The 16,653-nt window shown below is 38.5% G+C and overlaps 1 protein-coding gene across 2 annotated transcripts in view; it reads right to left on the bottom strand.

Annotated features, from left to right (window-relative positions):
• The window catches only part of MSH3 (mutS homolog 3), a 57,709-nt gene extending 41,058 nt beyond the window's left edge, over positions 1 to 16,651 (bottom strand). For both annotated transcript variants that reach the window (XR_013977151.1, XM_080972374.1), the window contains exons 1-8: positions 16,343 to 16,651; positions 12,816 to 12,939; positions 10,777 to 10,989; positions 8,801 to 9,009; positions 8,067 to 8,183; positions 6,821 to 6,938; positions 5,847 to 5,989; positions 5,551 to 5,717 (exon numbers count right to left, since the gene is read on the bottom strand). Coding sequence is in view for 1 of the 2 variants with exons in the window: in XM_080972374.1 (XP_080828500.1) it covers positions 5,551 to 5,717; positions 5,847 to 5,989; positions 6,821 to 6,938; positions 8,067 to 8,183; positions 8,801 to 9,009; positions 10,777 to 10,989; positions 12,816 to 12,939; positions 16,343 to 16,528 (1,277 nt within the window). In the remaining variant the exon portion in view is untranslated. The remainder of the gene's footprint in view (positions 1 to 5,550; positions 5,718 to 5,846; positions 5,990 to 6,820; positions 6,939 to 8,066; positions 8,184 to 8,800; positions 9,010 to 10,776; positions 10,990 to 12,815; positions 12,940 to 16,342) is intronic.
• Between the last annotated feature and the right edge of the window lie 2 nt (positions 16,652 to 16,653).

Here is a 16,653-nt window from a genome sequence, read left to right as displayed (position 1 = left end):
TATAGGGCCAACAATTCAGTTAAATGCAAAGCTAAGTCAGAAAGTTAGGAAAATTTCAATGCCAAGAACTAGGGAGATCCAAAATAGAGTAATTTGTTTTCCCAATGGCCTGAGTTGTCTTATTCCTATTATGCACACATTGAAATATCATTCATTAGATTTTTTTGCCTGCCCTTCACCATGACATCTTAGGGTAGGTTACAACAGTTTAAGACTACAATATTAATATCAGTTAATATCCAGCAAGACAGTTTCCCCCAAAATTATGAAAAAACAAATTTCCTGGGAAAGTTTTATTCCCAGTGCTCTTAGCAATTAGGATCAGATTTATCATTTATATTTGCCATATCAATTTTACATGCTCTATTAATATCTTTAAAGCAGTAGTACCTAACATGGTGCTCTCCACTTTCGCCAGCGGAGCCAACAGTTAAGGATAAGGGAAGCTGTAGCCCCCATTACATCTGGGAGGGCACAACATTGGATATCTCCATTCTAAGGTTTTCCCAATAGCCAAAAGTAGTTGGATGTTGAACTGAAATAGTTGGTTTTAGAAGGAAATCAGTAACTTGTACACCAAAGCTATATTTTTTCATAGGAACACCTGTCAATATTTTAATAAATGACTACTTGTAGTATCCACTTCATTATATAACCTGTTTTTGAGCATAACTTGCTTCTGGGGCCCCAAATGACTTAAAACTCTATGACTTAGGCCCCACATAAGACTACCTCCTTGTACACAGAATCTCTCACATGTTAAAAGCAACAGAGGGGGACCTCTTAGCAGTTCCACCATCCTCAGACGTTCAGAGAGTGGGGCCCAGGAAGAGAACACTCTCCTAAGCTATGAAATTTCATCTCCACAGATGTGTGTATGATACCTTCATTATACAGTTTTCACCATATGGTGAAGAAACAACTCTTTTCCATAGCCTTTTACACCTGAAATGTGTGTTTTCAGATCCAAACCTATTCCTTTAACTACAAGATGTTTCAACTGTTTTTACTGTTGAATTTTAATTGTTGTAACCCACCCTGGGACCTGATGGTGAAGGCTGTGTAATAAATTGAAGAAATAATACTAATACAAATAATACTGTTAAAATCCTGAGAAAAAAGGGACTGAAATCTGCTAATATACTGATTTAAACATCTCCCCCCAAACTATGTATTTATTTTTTACTAGAAATACATGTATGCTTCAAAAAAACCAGACACCTAAAGAAAGGTAATTACAATTTTGAAACTTCCGAATTTAACTGGCATTCATTATACTTTTACTAATTTTACAAAACAATGATTGTTTCCATGGAAAAACATAGCAGTAGAAAATGCTCCACCCTACAGGATACATTCTCTCTCTCACACACATACAACCTACTGTTTGCAAGTCAATCCTTGCTTGAGTATGGGTGGTACCTAAATAATGGCAGAACATTACACAGGCAAAGCATGGACCACAGATAATTACTGCAAGTGAGTTGCATTAGAACATTTCCTACATTTTAGAGCAATAGGAAAGACATATACCTAACAATTAATATGCAGTGCTTGTAGCAATGCTGAATGGCCTGATGCTCATGTCAACTGTAGTATTGTACCTACATTATAAAAAACAGATCTTGAGGAGGCTAGACGATTTCAGGTCACTGAAATAAGAGGATGCTGTCGTTAACACAGGGTTGCCCTGAAGGCTGAAACAGGGTTACAGCAGAATGTGCAAATGCAAACCAAATTAAGAGACTCTCAGACAAATAATTGATGCTGAGATTCACTGACATCCAATCATCGTGGATATGCTGCAACAAGACAGGCCTTGGACACAAAAGTAACAAACAAGGCAGTGAGAGTAGTCACTGCCAGCACTTAAGAGGAAAGACTATTTAGAGGAAAGAGTTTGAAATGGATTAAAAAGGGGATAAACCTTAGAATGAGCAAAAGAACCTTCTACTAACTTTAAATCACATAGGCTTCTTGCACTCAGAACATATTGAAGTTATTCCCAACTAGGTATGGTGAAGCACATTATCAAAAAACAATACATACTTTTGAAAGTAGCTCTCCAGAAGGAGCAGGTTTAGGAGGTTAATTTCTCTGGCAGCTAAAATTATGGTTTATCATCTGACCTAGAAGATTCATTGAGAGTAAAAATCATTAAGTTACTTTAACCATTTTAATTACAATAACCTAGTCTTTGACTTGTGGAAGGGTAAGTTGGATTCATCATACATTTAGTTGTTACCAGAGTTAGAAAAGAAGATCAGCAAAGGATAATAACCTGGGGAAGCAACCCCCTAAGAAAGTTAATGCCCCAGACACATAAAAAAAGAAGGTATGTTTATATCATCAAATAAAATGACCCATGAAAATGCCACTGATTGTAATCCCACTTCCATTGCTCCAAGCAGTTCTACATCAAGATTTGACCAAAACTAGATGACTCTCGTGGTTCCTTCCAGCTGTACAATTTTATGATTTTATCCTCAAGATATGGAACTTTGCATACAAAGAGCCAGTGTGGTATAAGAGTGTCAGACTATGACATGGAAGACCAATATTAAAATATCTTCAGCCATGAAATTCATTGGGTGACCTTCAGCCAGTCACTGCCTCTCAATCAAACCTACCTCCTAGACTTGTTGTGGGGGTGGGTATACGTAATCATGTTCATAACCTTGGAATCCTCAGAGGAAAGGTGGGGTGTAAAAGTAATTAATTAATTAATTAATTATGTAATATACTTTTCCTTAGCATTTTAAATGGGAGTTTTATCTCTTTAACTGTATGCTATTTTGAAAACTACTTTTATTTGCATATTTTTATAATACTTTTTTTTTATTATGTTGTCTAAGACATTTTGGAAAGTTTTGAAAGGGTAAGCTAGTAATCCTTACTGTATATAAGCAAATGTTTACATTTCCTCAGTTGAAACCATTGACTTAATAATGTCTTAATTTTGAAGGGATTGTTCCTATAGAAAATATTTAGAAAAAGAACGAGAGTTATGGAGTGCATTGATGAATATGAAACCCTATAGGACCCTCTAGTGGCAAAGAGTTTATCATGGTAAACCAGTTTGTTATGTAACTTTTCTGTTCAAAACACTATAGCATTTGGGTGGTGATTGTGAATTCCTAATTACATCCATTTAGCCTCGAAAGTTGGTCTATTAATACTCCTTCCTACGGGCTACTAGAGGTGAAAAAAATCTAGCTGCTATCAGTTAAGGAGCTTATCAGATAACACAGGTTTGTAATGTTAAAACTTTAATATAATTTAACAGAAGCCATAAGTTTATAAACATCAGACAACTGATTATAAAAATCAGTTTCATTCATTAATTAGTATTGAGTATTCATTGAACATTAACTATATGCTTGAAGGGGAGGGAAAGATGCCGATACATCCAGTGAACCCGTACAGTCACACATCATGCTCTGCCTCTGCTGCTGCACTTCCTTCACTAGGAACCCATCTAAATCTATATGGAAGTCATCTCAAAGGCAGAAAGGAGATGTCAAAATTTATTCTTACATTTTAATTTAAAACAATTATTTTAAAACATTAATTTTTTTTAGAAAAGGTATGGAAGGTTAGAACATGATGCAAACAGTGATTACCAAACACAGAACAGTGTATGCTTGGGTGCTCCTAACTGCTAAAACCAGGGAAAAGTGAAAACCAAGGAAAAGTGGATTTCATCTCACATTAACTGGCACTCCTGAATGCAACAGACTATTTTTTAAACAGCAGGCCACCATCTGTTAGTATCAAATTATTCACAGCTATTAGAACAAAAGAAACAATGACTTTTAAAATTCTTTAATAGATTTAGTACCTATGCCTGTAGCAGATTAGAAAACTGACTCAAATTCATAGTGTACGCATTCCCATAGTGATGTCCACAAATTATTCAGGCGCACACATGCTTTAATGCATCTTCCAATAATATACTTCATAAGCATAAAAAGTCATTCTACTTCCATCACCAAGTGCTGCAGTCCTAAGCCCACTTCACAGATCATTTAGTGATCCAGATGGATGACAGAAAGAAATCATTGTAAAGTATCAAGCATCAGTATTAATAAGGAACACACATTATTACTATTAAGAAAGATGTAAAATAAATACCAAACAACAAAAAGACTCTGAACAGAATTATAGCACATTTAGCCTATGAAGAAAATAATTTGTAATTCAATTGCTAGAGGTTACCAGTATGCAAATAATACACATATAACATGAAAATAAGACAGCATTATCACTAAAGAATAGGCGGATTATTTTTGTGCTTCACAAACCCACTGAGAATTAGACACAAACGACAGCTTCTGAACTAAAGGATGCAACCATGAACAAGATTAAGGCAACCACTGATGCACCCAATCCGTCACACTTGGTGGGCGTTGGATGGGATGGAAGTTTCCTTCTGCTGAGTCCAAAACAACTCTGCTGACCTGTACTCACAGAATGATCACTTTTTCAGCCTTGAGCTCCCTTTCCACCTGGGCTGATTGAAGTAGCACCCAATGGCACAAGCAGAAGCTTGCAGAAGCTCCAATACATGGCATTCTGGGAGGGGAAGGGAGGGGCTGAGCCAGCCCAAGATCCTGTGGAACCCCAAACCCATTGCTGTTGCTTGACTACAGTGAGCCCAACTCAAGATAAGGTATGTTGGAAATGCAAGGAGAAGGAAGGGAATTTCTTTCATATGTGGTGGACATGTACTAAGACCAAAGCCTACTGGGATATGATATATAATGAATTGAAAAAGGTTTTTTAAAATACTTTTAGCAAAAAACCAGAAGCTTTCTTACTGGGTATAACAGGAGAAAAAATTCCCCCAAAAGACATAAACATATTTATGTATGCTACCACTGCGGCGAGAACACTTTTAGCCCAGAAATGGAAGCAGCAGGAACTTCTAACATTGGAAGAATAGCAGACTAAGATGATTGAATAAGCAGAACTGGCGAAGCTGACGGGGAAAATCTGAAACCAGCGTGACGAACTGTTTGAAAAGGACTGGAGTAAATTTTTACAATATATGAAGGAACACTGTAAACATTTGAAAACGTTTGCAGGACTGACTTAAAATATTTTGTAAGGTTAAGACTTGACACCTGTTTGCAAATATCAGTTAATATTTTTTTAAGCACAGAAAGAAGGTAAATAGGGGAATATAAAAATGCTAAGATGAATGTGAATATCTATGGAAGGCAGGGAATGGGAGGGGAAGTCGATGCTCAGTTTGAGCAAAGATGTATGTGATGACATGATTTTATTTGATTGTAACAAAGGAAAAAAAGGAAAACTTAATAAAAGATTATTTGGACAATGACTACAGTGAACCCAACTGCTACAGCAGCTGCAGTTTGCCATTGAAGACAAGACAAATCATTTCCATTTATTTTTAACTTAGTATATTTTCACTTGTCCAAGGCTTCCAGTTCAGTTTTTCTTCCCATTGTTGCCTTGGTCTAGCTCAAGGCCTGGTACCAGTGTCCAAATAAAAATATCAAATGTATCTGTTACATAGAAGCGTACCTTACAGAAGTCACAGTATTGATAAGTTTTTCAGTTTGATCTGACACATCTGCAGGAAGAATAATCTCAACAGGCTGCAGGCGTAAAATTAGACTTTCCAACTCTATACGGCCTACAGAATCTTGAAAACTGTCATAAATAACTTCTCCTGTAGTAGGCTGAGCCGCCTAAAAAAAAGTAAAGATAATAAAAACTAAATACTTATTTACACATATGGAGGTGAACTGCTATTAAAGCAGAAACCCATGCATCTCAAAGAGTATAAAAGGCTACAGAAAATATTCAAGGTTACTTACCACTATGCCTATGACAACATTTTCCTGGCTCTTATTTCTTAAACTGCCTTTGCTTTCAGACACACACAGAAGATAATTATCACAGACATCAGATATTTCTTCAGCTTCCATAGCATTGTCGAACATCCGCAGAGGATTCACATTTAAAAAAATCTTAAGGAAAACTAGTTCTCTACCTCGTTTTTAGATAAAGCAATTAAAATAATAAATCACACTACATTGGATAAAGATTGCTACAGCTCAGTTAGTCCACTGTGTGAAGCATGTTTTTGGATTGAAGCCAGGCATAGTCATGCTTACAGCATACCCACTAACATTAATGGGACTTAAGTTAATGGGACCCACTGATTTCAGTGGGTCTACTCTAAGCATGCCTAGCAGTGCAAGCCTAACCATGTAAGACCTACTGAATTAAATGTGGGTTACTCCCAGGTAAGAAAGTTTAAAATTGTAGGCCCATGGCTTTCACTTCAATAAGGGTCATTGGGTTATCCTGAATTCTAAAAGTTCAAGAGAGAAAACCTATCTATCCACACAATTTGCTTTATAAACATCTATCCTCTGGTTGTCTTTTTTCTAAACTAAAGAGATCCAAATGTTTTAACCTTTTCACAAACACTTCAAACCACCCCCTTTGATAGTTTTAGTTATCTAACTCTAGTTTTATGACAGTCTTTTTGAGATGGATAAATAATGTATTACAAAAGTGGCCACGTCACAGAGCTATATAATGTGTGTCACTGTGGATTGAATGCAATGCCATTTGAGAACACTCAAGAAACCTTGGGCACAAAGAGAGAGAAAGAGTGTGCACATTAATATAGAACCAATTGTCTACTGCCAAGGAAGTATTAGAATTACTGCACAATTCTATACATGTCTACTAGAAAGCAAGTTTCATTAAGTTCAATGGGCCTTATTTCCCAGATAAGTGAGTACTGGATTGCAACCTGATTTATGAAATACAAGGATATCTTCTCCAAGAATTGTAGATTTAGTATACAGTGCAGTTAGTTGTCGGCTAAAGAGAGAGCTTCTGTTTTCTCCAACAGCCTTCAAAGCAGCTGTTTCCATTTGTTTTATAACTCCTACCTGCACGAAAAACAAATACCTAAACCAACAAATAATATGAAAGTAAAATAAGCATAAAATTTTAACTTTGTTACATTATGGATGGGTATGGAAATGCAATATACAAAGACATATGACATATTTAAGTGAAGGAACAATGATTCATTCTCTTTTCAACATAACAGTTCACCATTCAATGCAGAAAGATCAAAAGAGGAATAAAGTAAGAATATATGAAAAGACTACTAAAACACCACAATTATACAGCTGAACGAATTATTCTTTAATTTTAACATGCCATCCAAAATCAGGACATATCATGTAGTTGAACTAGTTACTGAAACTCACATACAGTCATGAGAAAAAGAGCGTACACCTTCTTTGAATTCTGTGGTTTTTTGTATCAGGACATAATAACAATCATCTGTTCCTTAGCAGATCTTAAAATTAGGTAAATAAATCTCAGGTGAATAACAACACATGACATATTACACGTCAGGATTTATTTAACAAAAATAAAGCCTTTCAAGCTGTCTCTCAGCTTGTTTCCTTGCCTTAATAAAGCCAAGCATGCTCCACAAAGATGGAGAGGCCACTCAGACGCAATTGTGTCAACAGCCCTAGCTATCTGGATGTTGCAGAGGTTGGCTAGAGCTTTGACTATAGTGCAAGTCATAGCTGCCAGAAAATCCCCCAGAGCTGTCTGGAAACCTTATGTGAAGATGCCACAGACATCCATAAACATATGGCACTGATTGTTACAGCCAATCAAATTAAACAGAAGTAAGGGCAAACAAGACCAAGGACATAACCGTGAAAAATGTTAAAAGCAAAAACAGCAAGAGAACAAAAGGGCCCCAAACAACCATAGGTTCAGAAATAAAAAAATCAATGAAAATGAGAGGCACGTACTGATGTTTTCAAGAGCACACATAAAACTAGGCATGCAGCTTTGGTTCAGCCTGATTGTGACTCCCAGGTACAAATAAACACAAAGAAAAGAAAAAAGAAAAAAAAATACTGGAGTAGGTAAAGAGAATTATTTTGGAAACTATTTTTTCTTTTCTACTAATAAAGTGAAATTATATAGCTGTGAAACATAAGCTCAGATAAAAATAAAGCATTAGATAACTTATTATAGAGCCAAACCTTATAACCCTTTGCTACGAGACGCCGAACATGAACAAATAATCTGTGAGTTGGTATGCTGGCAGTCATAAGGTTGTGATTTTTATGGCAAAAGATGTTCAGCTCCTTAGCTGCAATCTATAAAACATGACAATTATTAGCAATTTATTATGACAGCCTACAGTTACCACTGAACTTGTGTCTATTTAGCATTTAATGAGCAGCTACCCATAAAATTAATAGAAGTCAACAATTTTTTTAAAGTCTCCCAAAAACAGAAAGAAAAATGTGACCTGGTTAACATATTACTAGCTATTAACAATATTAAATTTTATCAAGCGATATGAGCTCAAAGGAGACAAACACATGCTAAATTTCAAATCAGTTTTAATGATTTGTAAATTCTGTTCTAGGCAAATATTGTGATTTTTTTTTATTTATTACAAGATTATGCAGAAGTACCAGCATTCTAACTTGCAAAGATCTGGGCTACAGACATACTGTTCAATAAATAGCCTTTTACATGGCATTAGGCACAGCAGAGTTCCTCCAGGCCCCTGAAATCCACATGCAATTGCTGTGGTCACACCTCTTCCAACAGATTTGTACGGCTGTTCCTACTTAGGTTTAAGTATGTTTGGGTGATTTTTGACTTCACATTGCACCTTCTGCATATATTTTACAGAGATCATGCACAAATGTTAATAGCAACAGTGTGTAACTGTAAAACAATGTGGTTGATAGAAGTCCTTTACCTCTGCATCTTCTCCAAAAAATCTGTACTTGTAACCACACTCAACACACAAAATAGCATCCTTATACTGATTTTTAATTTCTAGGAACTGGAGCTCAAGGGGTGTATACACACTTTTGCTTCTTTTTTTAAGAGTAGTATCAGTTGCATATTGAGTGTTTTCCAAACTCATATCAGAGGAAGAAAACTGGCTTTTATCTAGACACATTTCTTCCTGTGAGCAGAAGAGATCAAACAAGAATGAAGAAAAACACAATTACACAGTTAGTAAAAACAGTATGATTCACTTCATTAGATGTCACATTTTCCAGCAAGAAATAATAAGTGAATCTAGAATTCCACCCAAGTTTGAATTCCAACCCAACATTTTAACTTTAAAACTTACTTCCTTCCCAGCCCATAAATCAGTGATAAGGTGGCAAGTCTGGCTCCAACATGAAATCAGAAATAGAAAGTTTGACAAGGCAGTAAGATGAATTCCCAAAATACTCAACAAAATGTTCTAGCCCACAACACATTTTTACCAGCTTCCTTGTTTGCATATTGTATCTTTGTTATTCAATGCTGGTATATCAAAAAACTCTTTTTCCAGTTTATGAAAGCTGGTCCCCTAAATCGTTTTTTACATAGAATATGCAATTTTTCAGATGTGTAGTGAAAATATTCGAAATAAAAAAATTCCTTCCTGTAGCACCTTAAAGACCAACTAAGTTAGTTCTTGGTATAAGCTTTCGTGTGCATGCACACTTCAGATACACGAAAGCTTATACCAAGAACTAACTTAGTTGGTCTTTAAGGTGCTACAGGAAGGAATTTTTTTATTTCGACTATGGCAGACCAACACGGCTACCCATCTGTAGTGAAAATATTGCAACATAAAGGGTTGTATTAAGCTAACTTTTATTCAGAACAGACCCACTGAAATTCATAGACTTAAGTTAGCCATGTTTATTAATTTTAATGGGTTTGTTGCAAGTAAAAAATATTTGAACACAACCCAAAGTCTGTTAGATGTTCCTATAAAGGAGCGGAAGAAAAACTAGTCATGAACTGATACATTAGCAATCTGAATCTATAAAATCTGGAAAACTAATGGCTTAATCTAGGGGTAGAAAACTTTAGGCCCAGAACCTGAATGTGGCTTTGTAGGTCCCTCTGTCTGGTCCTCACAATTCTCCCTAGGCTACACCCCTTCTCCCTAGGCTATTTGCCTCACCAGTCATATTCTGCAATTTCTTTAAATGCTTTTATCTGGCTCTATTATGCCCTTGCATAACTGGCATGTGGACCTCAGAAGGTTGTCCAATAGGAAATGTGGCCCCTGGGTTGAAAAAGGTTGCCTACCCTTTGCTTAGTTTTCAAGAAAACTCTGCCACTATCAAGAAGGATTAATAACCACATAAACTGAATTTGGAAATCATCACATACCTTTAGGATTAACAATTATTTGACTCATAATAATGTTTTTTGGCACATTACTAAATTATGATAAATATACAAGGGCGTTATCTTTCCACTAGCTATGTACTTTAAAATGTCTTCATTAATAACTGGCTTTCAGCTCATTGTCTTCTCTAGCGAACCATCAGCCACTGAATCAATTAACTGTAAAGTCAATGTAAAATCACACACACAGGTTTTTTATCAGCAATTTTCCTTATTAATGCATCATACCCATATTTTTAAATGGAGAACTTAAAAGCAATTTGAGATCAAGTGAGTGAATGTTGAAACAAAACTCTCTCTCTCTTACTGACTCCTCTGTACTGTAACCACAGTCATCCCATTCAATATTTTCTGCTGACCTCTAACTTGAAACACAGAACAGCCTGTCTCCGGATTTAGAAATATTATGCTGCCAGTATTCACCGCTGCTTGCATTTGGAAGGGCTGGTGGCCTAATCCATGAAGAAACACATAAGTAACATATTTTTAATAACTGAATGTAAAAGTACTGCGGAGCAGGGTGGGGACTACTTGCCTTGTTAATGTCGTGAGAATGTTGAGAGCCATTTATACAATTGTTTCCAACCATAGAATGCTGGTACTTGCTTAAATCCACAGAGTGACTTCCATGAAGAGTCTCCGAATGAATTCTTTTTCTTGGACGCTCCAAATTGAAAGAGAACTTTCGCAGTTTATCTAAGGTTTCTGAACATATTTGGGAACTGGTAGATTTGTTTGGCTCTCCTTTGTCAGCAAATATAAACAAACAAATAAACAAACAGAAGATTTTCACCTCAAACTCAACATGCCCAAGGTCAAATTTCTTATTTTCCCTCCTAAGCTTTCTTCCCCACATAAGTTTTCCTTATCCAAGGACAGTGTTACCATCATGTTTAAAAGGCACACAGGACGGCATTGTCTATGGCTCCTCTCTCTCATTTGTTCTCCATATTCACTCTGAAGTCAAGTTGCATCACTTCTCCCTTTACAGCATTGCAAATACATGGTCCTTTATAACACTGCAAGAATATGGCCCTTCCTGCATTGGAGAGGGTTGGACTAGATGACCCTCTGGGTCCTTTCCAACTCTACAATTCTATGATTCTATTATTCCTCTGCCCCACTCAGCAAAGGCAATCAGCCCTCCGGTCACTCTGCACATGACATCACTCCTTATATATCTATGCTGGCTTTCTGTCTGCTCCCAGATCTAGCAAAAGCTTCTTGCCCTAACTTTCAATGTCCTCTGTGTTATCCTTTCTCTCACTCCTGCCTGTGATCTTTAGTTCTCTAGTTCCACCACCCTCCATCATCCAAGGTCCTCGGCTCTCCCCACTGCTTGGAACTGCCTGATAACATCTATGTAGTCTTTTGTTCAAATACCTCATCAAACCCCACATAAGAATGTTACTAACCCTAAGCATGTGCAGGTGAAATCAGCTCATATTGCTTACATGCCTATGCCTCCCTTTACTTCCCCTTTCCATTCTGCTTCCTCTATGTCAAATTTCAGGTTGTAAGTTCTCTCGGGACAAGGACCTGTCCTCTTGTGCTATACATACTGATGGTACTACATTCGTTATTAGTAACTGAAATAACAATGCTTCTAATACAATATACTGTTGTTAATATTAATAAGTTATAAGTACTAAATATAATGCATTATCGGTTTTATCAGCTAACTAAAGAGCCTGGCATGCTCTGGTCCATGGGGTCACGAAGAGTCGGACACGACTAAACGACTAAACAACAACAAAAGAGTCTATCATAGCCACAATTTCCCCCCTTCACATCTATGCATAGGCAGGTCAGGAGAAGGTCTCAGACTCAGTACATGTAGCTCGGTGGTAGAAAACATGTTTTGCATGCATAAGGTTCCAGGTTCAATTCCCAGCATCTTTGGGTAAGGGCTGGGAAATTCTCCAGTCCGAAACCCTGGAAAGTAATGACCAATTAGAATAGAAAATAATGAGCAAGATGAACCAGTCATTGGACTGTGACAGACTGCTTCATATGTTCCTATTGTGGGGGGGTTTGCAGTAAACCTAACAATGCTAGTTAGCATGTGAATGGGTTAAGGATCAGAGAGTTCTAAATTACTAGAGCAGGCTCTGTATGCCCCCTTCTGCAAAGAGGGAGAAAGTAAGGCTTATTTCCTGTTCCCCTCCACTCTCCTTTTCTGCTTGGGATGGAGGCAGTCATGCTCTTCATCCCTCAGCTCTCTGCCTCAAATATGTATCTGAGGCTGTTCTTGCTGTAGCTTTACAACCTAGCAGTTCGAAAGCACGCTAAAAAAAGTGCAAGGAGATAGATACTGCTCCAGCGGGAAGGTAAATGGCGTTTCCGTGCACTGCTCTGGTTTCAGTGTTCTGTTGTGCCAGAAGTGGCTTAGTCATGCTGGCCACATGACCCGGAAAAACTGTCTGCAGACAAACGCCGGCTCCCTCGGCCTGTAAAACGAGATGATCGCCACAACCCCAGAGTCGTCTGCGACTGGACTTAACTGTCAGGGGTCCTTTACCTTTAATTCTTGATTTTAATTATAACCAGCTACTTTACTGAAAACTTACCAGTGATGAGAGTACTCACTCTATTGACCTCTTCTTTTCTTCTACTCTGCAGAAGTTTTGAACATATGTCCGCATGTTCTTGGTTTCTAACAACTCTTCTCTTTTTCCCATCAGGTTCATGAGTCTGCAAAATGTTATTTCAAACAGTTTCAATCTGTTTGGACTCTGGAATCAGTTTGAAGATAAGTAGAGAACAATCAAAGATTCAGAACAAACTATCATGAAGAGCTCTTTACTGTAATTATTTGAAATTAGACCCACTGAAATCAATGGGTGATATCCAACATTAGTCATACTCATGAAGGTCCACTGAAACTTGATTTCAATAGGTCTGAATATGACTAATGTTGGATACAACCCAATGTATCTCCACAGTATGATTGGTGAAAGACCCACAAGTCTTTCCCACAAGTCATAGATTTTAGTTTTCATTTAAAACAAAGTTTTTACCATCGCTGCTTTTTTCCAAAAGATAGAATGCAGTCCAAAACTTTTAAAAGTTGAACATGCAAGGTTTATCAGCGTGCAAGATTTAGAAGGCTGTATCTGACAGTCAGCTGCCAGGACATAACTGGCAGTCTTGCCCTCACCCCCAAATGTCAGTAATTTAGACAAAAGCCTGGGCACAACCACACCCTAGGCCAACCCCAACCTCTCTCACCACCAAAGGAACACAAGTGAACAGCAAAGAACCTGCACAAGCAACGCTGACACCAAACCCTACATATAGTAAGTAAAATAGAAACATCGCCACCCGACCCCACCCTCACTCATCTTTCCCCCCTCCACCTCTTTCCCCCTTTTCTTCCCAATGTCTCAACAAATGAAACTGACTTGTAAAAATGTTACATGGGGGGTAAATATACGAGAGACATTGCACACACTTTTGTAAATCAAGAAAATATTTAATAATAATAATAATAATAATAAAGCCTGGGCACAGTTATGAGAGACAGGGTGGTGCAACGGTTAGTATTGGATTAGGACCCGAGAGACCAAGGTTCAAATCCATACCCAGCAATGAAGCTCATTAGTTTATCAGCCTAACCTACCTCACAGGTTTGCTGTAAGAATAAAAGAGAATTCTTGAGCATCTTGGAAAAAAGGAGATATAAACTGTAGTAATAAAATCTCTCTGATAAGACCATAAGGCGAAATGAAAAGTTAGCTAAGTTTCTATGCAGTAACCACACAATCCATTATACCCTACACATTTAACTTTGGAGTGCAATGTGTGCCCCAGTATTTATTTACCAACTAAAATATGTTAATCATTAGATTTTTATCTTTCGTTGTCATATAAAATGACAGAAATCAATGATACAGTATGAAAATCCAAACTAATTTTACCATACCACTAAAAAGCAAGAAAATTTTAGAATGGGACAGTCTATCCAGAGTGTGATTAGGAGTGAGCCTTAAACTCACATTTACTGCCTCTCACCAGAGGAATGTACTAAATGAACAGTAACATCTGCAGTCTTCCTGACAGATAGCAGTAAACTGAAGCTTCACTTTTATTGGTTTTATCAAAATATATCTTGCTGTTCCTCCTCAAAGAATGCCCAAGATGCCATAAGAAAATGAAATTAAATAAAATCATGCACAAAATACAATAATTAAAATGACAACTATAAAGACTACAGTGCCTAAATATATCAATCCCCTTTCACAGGCCTGGAGAAATAAAAATGTCTTCAAATTCCACAAGGCTCATATAACAATAATTCCTACAGCATTTTATATTTGCAAAATGTGTTGCAATTTGTCATTCCTATCTTAAAAACACATTTACTTTAATTTAAACCTCACTTAATTCAACAAGAAAATATGCTTATGTTTGCAGTTTTTCTCATTTGTATTCATTCTCAAGAACCCTCTGAGACTGGTTACAAATACGTAAGAGACCTGATGTGCCAAAATCACATAAACCCAAGATAGCCAATGTGGTGACCTCTGGGTTATCTTGAAATACAGCTCACATCAACCTCAATCAGCAGGGTTAATGATCAGGGATTATTGGAATTGTGGTGCAGCAACATACTACTGATTCCAGATCAAGAGAAGTAATACTGTTCTATTCTGCCTTGGTCAGACCACACCTGGAATACTGTGGTGTCCAGTTCTGGGCACCACAATTTAAGAACACTGACAAGCTGGAACATGTGCAGAGGCAGGTGACCAAGATAATCAAAGGTATGGAAACCAAGCCTTATGAGGGATAGTTGAGGGAGTTGGGTATGTTTAGCCTGGAAAAGAGGAGGCTGAAAGGTTATATGATAGCCATCTTCAAATATCTAAAGGGCTGTCACATGGAAGATGGAGCAAGCTGCACTAGAGGGTAGCCTTCACTGCATTTTCTCCTGCACTGGAGGGTAGCCACTCCACAGACTCTCCTTCCTTGGAGTTTTTTACGCACAGGTTAGATGGCCATCTACCATGGATGCTTTAGCTGAGATTCCTGCATTTCAGGGGGTTGAACAAGATGATCCTCTGGGTCCCTTCCGACTCTACAATTCTATGATTCTATCAACAGGGCACATTGGGTAACCCAGACTTAACAGTCACAGGGCTAAAAAGTGTGATGTAAACCTACACTCCCTGTTTTGCATCAGAACAAAAAGCTGGGTTCAAATCCCTGGGGCACTATCAAGTTCATTTGTCCAATCAGACATATACACAACTTAATACACATAACTTATTAGCTACTAGAAAAAAGTATTTCTTCCTGTATGAGTTCCTTAATGGAACATAACAGCCCTGATTGATCAGATCAAAGTTACATTTAGCAGTGGTCAACTAGCTGTTTCTACCAAGACCACAAACAGGGCTTGAAGGCACACTCCGTGTCTTTTGCTCCCTAGTATTCAGCAGCATACTGCTGGGGAGCCTGGAGGTTTCTTTTAACAATCGTGGCTAAAAGTATTCAATGCAACTGTTGAGTTTCTTTAATCCGTTTGCTGTCAACCAATAAATTTCATTGCATGCTCCCAACTAGCGACAGTTCCCCATACAGAGCACAGAAGTAAGGGGATACAAAGTAATAAGAACAACACCAGCAGCTATTTAATATGAGGGGGGGGGCATACAAATGCATCAAACTCAGCCTTTAACAGGTTGTCGAGGAAAAAGGTCAACTCTTTTCAATACATTCAGTTAATTTCTTCTAGCTGCCCTCTGAGCAAGTCAAGCTGCATCAGCCTACAAGTCTATCCTCGCGTTTGGCTCGTCAGAACACCCAAGGGCAGAATGCAGAGCACCCTAGAAAACCAAGCCCTGCTCAAAGAACAAGGCTGAGGGGGAACCCTAGTTCTGGAAGTACTGAAGAGGCCCCTGCTCGAACTGCGGCGTCGCGGGGGGCGAAGAAGGGGTCGCTTTTTCCTGCACCGCGAAACAGGACTGAAAGATTAGAAGGCGGGGACGGAGCAGCCGGAGAAAAGAAACGTGCTTTGAGGAGGTTTTACGTCAAGTCAGGCTCAGGCACCCAAACGCCGCCACCCGCTTCCCACCACAGTCAAGGCGCGCACCGTGTGCGGAGCAACCCCTGCAGCCGCCATACAGCCCTCGCTTCTCTCCTCCTCTTCGGCGGCGGCGGCGGCAGCCGAGGAGGAAGCGGTTGCCCGGAGGGATCCCGCCGCCTGGAAGAACTTGCTTAGCACCGGCTGCCCGCGGGCCCCGCCGCTTGGGCCGGGCCTGCTTCGCCCCCGCGGCATCCCGGCCTCGAGACTGGGCACTTGCCCCTCAGCAGCCGTTCGGAGAGCCCCGCGACCGGCCTCGCGCCGTTCCTCGGCCCCGCCCCTCTCACCGCGCCAAAAAAAGCCTATTGTGGAGATTACAG

The sequence above is a fragment of the Podarcis pityusensis genome (genome assembly GCF_964106645.2).
Source record: "Podarcis pityusensis genome assembly, chromosome: 11".
Classification (NCBI taxonomy): domain Eukaryota; kingdom Metazoa; phylum Chordata; class Lepidosauria; order Squamata; family Lacertidae; genus Podarcis; species Podarcis pityusensis.
This window is presented reverse-complemented; position numbering and strand designations above follow the sequence as displayed.